This window comes from Amborella trichopoda, chromosome 9 (assembly GCF_054954075.1).
Source record: "Amborella trichopoda isolate Santa Cruz 75 chromosome 9, AtrichopodaSantaCruz75HAP2 v2.0, whole genome shotgun sequence".
NCBI lineage: Eukaryota > Viridiplantae > Streptophyta > Magnoliopsida > Amborellales > Amborellaceae > Amborella > Amborella trichopoda.
Genome location: NC_142344.1, coordinates 18,761,778 through 18,770,885, shown reverse-complemented (window position 1 = coordinate 18,770,885; position 9,108 = coordinate 18,761,778). Strand labels below are relative to the sequence as shown.

The window sequence follows — 9,108 nt, the reverse complement described above, 5'->3', positions numbered from 1 at the left end:
CAATCACGATTGATAATGCAGTGAGCTTTTGGATTTTTATAAAGCTTGACACGCCTTAAACGGTCGCACTTTTTTTGTGTTAACGCTAAAACGTAATTTGGACAATTGGATGATGGTACGTGTACAGAAATTGGGCTTGAGTTTCCAAATGATAACGATCTTGTCCTCAATTTATGAGAGATAGAGATTAAAATGCCTCTCTTTTTTCACAAATATTTTTTATTTTATTTATAAAAATTATTCAAAAGAAATTACACAAGAGGAAATAATTAGAGCTGGCAAAAAGGCCCCTCCTTTAGCAAGAAAGTTAGCTAAAGAATTCATTTCACTATAGACATGACAGAATGAGACTGACAATGGGGCCACCAGATCCATAATCTGCACCCAACAAGACCTCAGTTCTTATGGAATACGTTGCTCCTTCTTGCACCATTTAATTGCGTTTAAAGAGTCTCCTTCAATAATGCAACATCTTCCAAGATTTCTATAGGAAATTTCAATCCTTGCAAAATTGCCATTAACTCAGATTGGTTAACCGTGGCTTATACCAACTGGGCTAGCATATGAAAAGATGACCTCTCCAAAACAACCATACACTACACCCCCAATGCCAGCCAAACTTGGATTACGCTGAGAGCTCTCATCAAAGTTTAACTTAAACCCACCACTATCTGGTGCCACCCAAGTAGTTCTTGGTCTCATCTTTACTATTTCCATAAAATAAAAATTTGGTAAATTTAATAGAACATCTGATTGTGAAATCGTCCAACCTTCCTTAGTAACCGAGAACCAAGACCAAATAGACAATTTGATTTGACTTAGTAATCTATCAAAAGATAAACCCTCAACTTCAAAAGTCCAATTTGATTTTAGTTAGCAATCTATCAAAAGATAAACTCTCTCCTTCAAAAGTCCACTTATTTCTTTCTTTCCAAAGTTCACAGAGAGTAGCCCCTCTTGCTATTTGCCACACTAGAAGGTAAATGATGAAAGACTCACTGTGACACTAAACCCACAAAGATTAGGGTAGAGAAGTATGAACTCCAAATAGCTCAAATAACCAATACAAAATTCTAGAAGCAAATGGGTGGTGGATAAGAAGATGCTCACCATCGCTTTCAACTTCCCAAATCAATTCATCCAATGCTCTTTGAGAAATATAAACTGAATCCAAGACTCCCATTAATTCACTCCATTAAAGATAATTATTTTCACTCAGTCTATTGTATGAGAAATTAATACTCCCTGAGAAATATAAATCGAATCCAAGACTCCCATCAATCACTCCATTGACGATAATTATCTTCACTAAGTCTATTGTATGAGAAATTAATACTCCAAGCAGTACGATTATCTCTCACTTCACTTCAACCATATCAGAAACCTTAGCAAAAAGTTCTGGATATGTAAGTTTATGGTCCTTGATGTCTATAAAAATCCTTGTTTGTAGAGAAATTAGACACATATAATTCTCCATTCACTGGCTCAATTTGTTTTTAAACTTTAAAGCTTAAACTAAAAAAAGGACAAAGAAACTAGGAGAAAATTTCTTAAAAACACTAAAACGTATTAATATATTCTAATATTAATATATCATTTTTTATTGATCATATTTATTATTTATCATATTAATATATCATGTTTTTTATTAAGATGGATCATATGGATATAAGAAGTAATATATGAACATATTATCATTATACATTAATAACACAAATATTGCAAGTTAGTAATTAATTATTTACATTGTAAAATACATAATGTATATAATTTTTATTACAAATTTTAATAATAATTTTTCTATAGATCACCGATCCGCTGATCTAACATGCGTATGGCCGTATGGGTGAGGACAATTTAGGTCGCCCTCCGTTTTTTAAACCTTGGTCGATACAAAGTTGGAGATGATTTATGTGTACGGTTTTTGGGCGGTTACAGTAGAAACTCGTCTGAGTAGTGTAGAACTCGGACCTGTTTCTAGAGCACCCGGATGAGTTGGTATAAAGGCCAACTAGTGCTGCTGAGATATCCTCAACTTCAACTTCTTCTTTCAATCCCATTTATACCATCTACATCTTTTGTCTTGGATAATTCAATCACTCCTTTTGAGCAAATCCAGATATTTCAAATCCTATTAGATATGGAGAGCACTACACCATAATGATTTCACCACTTAAATAACATGTCCAAAATACAATGATTTCAACACTCAAATAGCATGCCCAATATACAATAACAAGCGCAGTATAATTGAGAAAAATATAAAAACAATATGATAAATCATCAAAGCACAACACAAATTAAAGTAGAGAGGGACACAAATATATACGTAGTTCACCCAAGATGGGCTACATCCACAGGCAAGACGGCAAAGATATATTCATTATTAAGAGGAAAACTTATAAGATTGGGGTTATATAGCTTTACCTTATACAATCTCAAGATAAGCTCAAACAAAAAAATTTCCTACTACAAAACTACCTAGAATCGACTCCTTTCTTCGATTCATCGATACCACGAAGAAATGCCGACGAAATGGCCCAAGATGAGCCCCAAGTGATGGTGTTAGGATTTTGTTGCAAAACCCCCAATTTCCAACTCAAGTTCTCTATAAAAGTTCACTTTCTCCCTCACTCACCCACATCCTTACTCTATTTATCAAAACCTTTTTGAGTCTCCACTAAAAAATGTTTATTTTTAGTGACAAAAATACCTTTTAATAAGAGCGAGAATACCATAGAGTCATAAGGTGTGATCGTTGCGTCACATCCCAATATCTCTCTATCTTCATTCAATCCCATTTCTCCGAATTTTCCACCCCTGCAGCTCTCTATATAACGAGACTCATAAGGAAAACACACAGGGTCTTGTCATGTCTCTTTCTACTTTTTCTTTTTCTTTTTATTTTACTTTATTAATATATGGGAGTTGTTTACTTTGAGACCATTTTTTTTTTATTATCTTTTTTAAAGTAGGTCAAATTGCTTTGGGCCATTAAATGTTAAATTGGATAGTTTGGGACGTGTCATAAAGTTTAAAAATTATTATTTTATTTATTTTTAATTTTGAATCTAATTAATGATACCCTTATGGCCAGAATTAGATAGACAATAGTGCTTGTGACCTCGACCTCCTTGCATGAAAAGGGAATGGTCTCTTTGTATACTTTTTCTAATATATATATACTCAAACAAGTTCATGCTCAAGTAGCTCATCTCGGGCTGTGTTCAAGGCCCGAGGGTCTCGATGCACTTGTAAACATGAGCTAGATTAGATATCTGTAAAGTATTAGTGATAAATGTGTAGAACCTAGACATATATGATTTATTTAAAAATATACTGATAAGCCCCTGTAAAAATCTGACAAGCTATTTATGTAATGCGTAAAATCTGATATCTTCGAATTTCTATAAATTTGTTAGTAAAATTTAGAAACAAGGCCGAGTAATGTAGAACTTCGCCTTGTTTACACATTTCTCATTTTTAACCTCATTTAGATTTTTTTTGTTTAATTTTATTTTAAACATATTTTTGAAATTTTTAGTATTTTTATTTTTATTTTTATTTTTTAACACTTTTTGGCCTGGCTAAACCTTACCTGACTCAGGCCAAATTACTCAGCTACTCGAGCTCGGCCCATGGCTGAGTTCCATCCCGCAATCGTGTTTTCAACCACTGCTGGGAAAGCTATAACAACCAAGAAAACAGGAGAAAAACATGAGCCTTTCTCCTAATTTCTCAGAAGCAAACAAGGCCTAATGTAACTAGAGCACCTTTTCATTTTTTATTTTCCAAGCTTGAATAATACCTTCACAGCTCATTCTATCCCTTAAATTCTTTTTGTCGAAAGAAACATTTACATCCTTCACAATGTTGCTCAAGAATGTCATATTAGGATGTTAGTAGGTGCCACCGTAATTCTCTTTTCTTTTTTTTTCCCTTTTTTTTTTTTTTTTTCTTTTTTTCTTTTTTTTTTCCCTTCTTTTTCTTCTTCTTTAGGTAGGTCAGCTGTTGAAATCAAAAAACATAATTTTCTCAACTTTATGACAAATTGCACATCAAATCATGCTGGACAGGTGCCCTTTTCCCTTGGACATTCCTGGATTTAGCTATTGTCTCTTTGCCTTACATGCTGAATATTTTTTGAGTGCAGACCAAACTTTCCTTAGAAGACAAACCGGAATTCGCATTTGATTAAGATGGGAGCAGTAAAGATTCCTTATTGTCTATAAAGTGTTCAAAAACTGTAAGTCTTTGAACATTTATTTTTGAAAAAATTGAGCATTATCTAAATGGGTCTAAGTATTGAAATGCAATTGCTTTTAGTCCTAAGTTTGTCTTTGATTCCCAATTTTGAGGCTCAGCTTGAGGTGGGTTTCTATAGCCAGAGATGCAGCCCTGCGGAACGCATTGTCAAGGATGCAGTTAGAAGTGCAGTCAGTAACGACGTTGGACTGGCAGCCGATCTCATCCATATGTATTTCCATGATTGTTTCGTTCGGGTGAGTAAAATTCTGAAATGGAGGGCAAGTTTATTTCTTAGGAAAGAACCCTCTGATGGAAGTTTTCCAGATGGGTTACCGCTTTCCCATGTTTGTTTCATAGGAAAGGAGGACACACAGCAGGGCATGGGAAAGTGTGTTCCCCCTTGTAAACTATCACCTATGCATTTTCTTATGAAATTGGCTTCATGTCTATCTAGTTGTGAAAGCACTTTCCCATGTGATGGAAATTTGTTCTTGGATGAACTCTGCAGAAAGAGCTTTCCGACAAAAAAAACTTGTCCCAGATGTCATTATATTTCTCACAGTGATTTTTCTCAATGAAAGATCACATGTCCAGCCAGGTTGTGTCGTGTTTTTTATTTCGTATGTGCCGAAATAATTACGATGATGTTTTATTTTAATCTATAATACCTGACCTGGAAACTTATGGTGATACCTTCACAGTGCTAAATTGCAAGTCTTTTTTATTTTTATTGGTTTGGGCTTTTAGGATCAGGATGCTAGTTCATTGTGACCCGTGTCAGAATGCTTAACTTGGCCACAGGACTGGCCTTTGGCCAAGCTGAGTTAATCGGACTAGGCCTAAGTTACTTGTCCACATTCAGCCAAGCCAAGAAGTGTTAAAAAAAATTAAAAATACAAAAAACCTTAACAAAAGGAAAAATATAGTTAAAGCAGAATTAAATAAAACATCTCTAGATGAGGTTTAAAAAGGTAGTGAAAAAGTGGGTTTTGAAAAAGTCGGTATTTTGGAAATAATTCAAAATGAAGGAAAAACATAAAAATAAATAATGGCCAAAACAGTTTCCAATCTTTGTTCAAATGATAGAAAATATTTTTCAAAAAAAATATTACAAATAATTTTTTATTTTTTTTGGATTTTTTATAATGTTTTTGAATTTTATAAGATCCCCGAGTCCCCGGGGGATACTTGGACTCACCAGGGTGGGTCGCCCGAATTCTCCTTCACTGATTGAGACTATTTTTGCCTTGAATCACATTTTCCTCTACCTCAATAACACTTTTTGTTTGTGTGTGTGAGAGAGAGACTGAGTGAGTATAGATGTGTGTGTCTGGTCTTTATATATGTGACACTGTGTTGGTGTAAATGTGTGTGGGTCTGAGAGAGAGTTTCGTTTAAGCGACTTATTACTGGTTTAGGGTTGTGATGGTTCAATTCTCATCGATTCGAATTCAACGAACACAGCAGAGAAGGATTTCTTTGCAAACAAAATTAGCCTTCGGAGTTTCGGAGTCCTTGATTCGGCAAAGTCGAAGTTGGAGGACATGTGCAAAGGAGTAGTTTCGTGTGCAGATATTCTTGCATTTGCTGCTAGAGATGCCGCAGAGATGGTAGGGACACAATTTTAGATATTTCTTGAGCCTGGTAATAAGCTTCACCATCAAAATTTCTAGTAACTCACAATTTTCATTGGTAAGTTGTGAACATGTCTTTTTCTTTTTGTGGCTTGAAGCATGACCATCCTTTTTTTTTAAGTGAAGTCTAGGTTGGAGGTCATTTTCCCTGGTTTTAATCATAGTGACAGCAATTCTACCAGTGATTTGACATTTTTTTGTTTTTTTTTTTAATTCAACATGTTTTCTTTTTTATTTTCAAAATTCCAGGTAAAAAGTATGTACTTTTCTTGCGTAAGTTTTTTAAACAAGAAAACTTTAAATATAAATATATTTTAAAAAGAAAAGCTATCAATAGCTTGTTTGACACCTATAATAAATAGTAATTTAGGTAGAATATCAGCCGTCAAATTTTGGTTCAAAATGCATATTATTATTTTAATTTTAATTTTTTTAAAATCGGATCGTAATGAATTTTTGGGCATGTGTACTAAAAAAAAGGCGCAAAAGAAAAATATAAACAAATATTTTTTAAATATAAAATAACCAAAACATCCTTAAATATAATAGGGGTGATTTGGTCATTTTAGATTCTTGAAAGTATTTTTTTTATATTTTTATATTGTGGACGCTGGTGTCAAGTATATATGTCCAAACTTTTATATTAATCAGATTTCTAGAAAAAAAAATATTAAAATTCAAAAGATGATATGTATTTTGAACCACATAATGAAGATTTAACAATTAAGCCTAAACATTTTTTTTTTGGCATAAGAACTTTTAACTTTTCATCCTTACATCTTCTTTAACAGGTTGGAGGGATTGGTTGGGATGTCCCTGCTGGAAGGAGAGATGGAAGGATTTCATTAGCCTCAGAAAATCTGGCAAATTTACCTGCACCCACGTTTACGGTTCCTCAACTAACTCAACTTTTCTTAAGCAAGGGACTAACACAAGAAGAAATGGTTACCCTCTCAGGTAAAAATCAAGATGAAGAATCTACTCAACCTATAAAATCAAATTTTGTTTTTTTCTTGGGATCGGAAATTCAAGTTAGTGATAGCATTATCCAAATGCGATGAAATGACCAACTCGATTCTACATAGTCAAAATTCCCTTCTTGCGTTATTGTTTCCATAGTTGCGCCAAACTCAAAAGTCTATGAAAATTAAAGGTGGCAATGTGATGGGTGGCCCAGCCAAGCCTGGTCAGCCCTGAGCCTGTTGGAGTCCCTTTGGCCATGCATGACCTGACCCATTTTTATACAGAGTTTTTAAAAATGTGAGTTGTAATAGATCTGGTTTGGCTTGACCAGTCCATTAATAGGGTTGGGCCAAGCCACCTTGCCAAGTATCTGGCCCAAGCCTAAAGTGTTTTAGGTTGGGCCCCACCTCATCCCTAGCCTGACCCATTGCCACTTACTCAAAGGTTAAAATAAATAAATAAATAAATAAAAAGAAAAAAGGACAAAATAAGAAGATGAACAAAAGTACTATAAAGCAAACCTCTACAAAACTACAGAGCCAATAGTTATTATGGAGGTCAATTAATAATAAATAAATAAAATAAATAAATAAATAAATAAAAACAAAGAAGAAAAAGAAGAAAGAGGAAGAGGGAGAGAAAACCAAGGATTCTGAAATAAAGATTAATGCCGAAGTAAAAAATTTAACAACATTAGAAAGGAGAATCATTGTCTCAAAGTTCGTTTTTCATCATTTAAAACTATCCAAAAATGAAAAAGAATAATAACAATAGAAGAAGATAGTCTATAATAAAGCATATGTAGAATACAAAGTGTATGCTACTTGTAGTCTCCACATTCCTAGACGATTGAGATGAACCATTTCGCTACTTGAGCAGCAGTGGATAAGCAATTCATCCCCATTTAGCCACACCATTCTGTTCAGATGGTGCCTTGATGGGGACCTACATGTAGCATACAAAGCGTTTGCATGTGGTATGATAGGCTTTTCCCTAACTGAAACTTAAATTTTGTTAGCCGACGAGTCATACTAATCGGTTACATGGAAATCCTTAAAGCAAATATGATTTTTAATAGTAAAAAGTCCATTTAATGACGAATTAGGCACTATTAAGTTTGTGTTGAGAAGGCATTTGGATTATTTATCAGGATATCATTTGTGATTTCTCTGTTGCATGTGAAATGTAGGAGCTCATACAATAGGGCGTTCACACTGTACTTCATTTAGCAACAGATTGTTCAATTTCAGCTCAACCTCAAGCCAAGATCCAAGTTTAGACCCTAGATATGCGACCCAACTGAAATCCAAGTGCCCAAAGGGGAATACAAACACAAATTTGGTGGTCCCGATGGACCCTTTGAGTCCAACAGTTCTGGATAATGCCTATTACAAGAACATTCTAGCCAATCGTGGGCTATTCACCTCAGACCATGCTCTTCTCAGTGATCCTTCAACATCAAGCCAAGTGAGTGAATATGCAGCGAATGTGTTCCTTTGGAGGACCAAGTTCGGGGCAGCAATGGTGAGGATGGGTCAAATTGGTGTCCTAACCGGCAATGCCGGAGAAATACGTCGGAATTGTAGGGCTGTCAATTGAGCTATGTGTGTGGGTCATCTACAGCCTACTTTTGCTTTTAATCATCATGACTGGTTTGATTTTCTTTTATATGGTTTGGATTAATGCATGGGTGCATACCCATCTGAATGTAGATTTTTAAATGTTTAAGAAAATGAATGTAGATTTTTAGATGTTTAAGAGAATACATCCATCAAAACAGTTATGTGCTAAACACGGGGAAGTCACCACACTACACAAAGTATGCCAAGGAAATACTACATGTTGCATCTTCTTCATTGCTAACTGTGGACATTGCCGTTCTTCTGTCGATCCCCACTAAGAGGAGGGAAGAACGATTCATGTCCATTTGCACCATTGAAGACCATGTTTATAGTTTGTATATTAGGATGCATTTCAGATACAATACTATAACATATTGAATTAAATAAGGAAAATGTTTTGATAGGGTTGCAGCCCATTAAAAAAAAAAGTAAAGCCTCACCTCAAAACTTACTGAAATAATAGTTTTGGCATCAAAAAACCTTCAAACCTTGACCATTACGGTTGTGAAAAAAGTTTAAGATTTCAAGCCTTAAAAATAGTATATATTGTAACACATTATCTAGACCGTCCATTTTTTCCTAAAAATAAATATTCATGGATTTGCAAGATCTATACAATTTTGTAAGCTAGAGTTTACATA

The 9,108-nt window shown here is 34.4% G+C and overlaps 1 protein-coding gene across 3 annotated transcripts; it reads left to right on the top strand.

Moving 5' to 3' along the window:
* The first annotated feature begins 4,256 nt into the window (after positions 1-4,256).
* Positions 4,257-8,637, top strand: LOC18436353 (peroxidase 5). 3 transcript variants are annotated; one of them, XM_088848253.1, is made up of 4 exons: positions 4,257-4,502; positions 5,716-5,858; positions 6,674-6,839; positions 8,035-8,637. In XM_088848253.1, the coding sequence occupies exons 2-4, from the start codon at positions 5,793-5,795 to the stop codon at positions 8,442-8,444; spliced, it is 642 nt and encodes a 213-aa protein (XP_088704379.1). In that variant the 5' UTR covers positions 4,257-4,502; positions 5,716-5,792; the 3' UTR covers positions 8,445-8,637. The 3 variants fall into 3 exon arrangements, with proteins under 3 accessions (XP_088704379.1, XP_088704378.1, XP_006846424.1); XM_088848252.1 differs by having other exon boundaries at positions 5,713-5,858; XM_006846361.4 differs by having other exon boundaries at positions 5,667-5,858.
* The last annotated feature ends 471 nt before the right edge of the window (positions 8,638-9,108 follow it).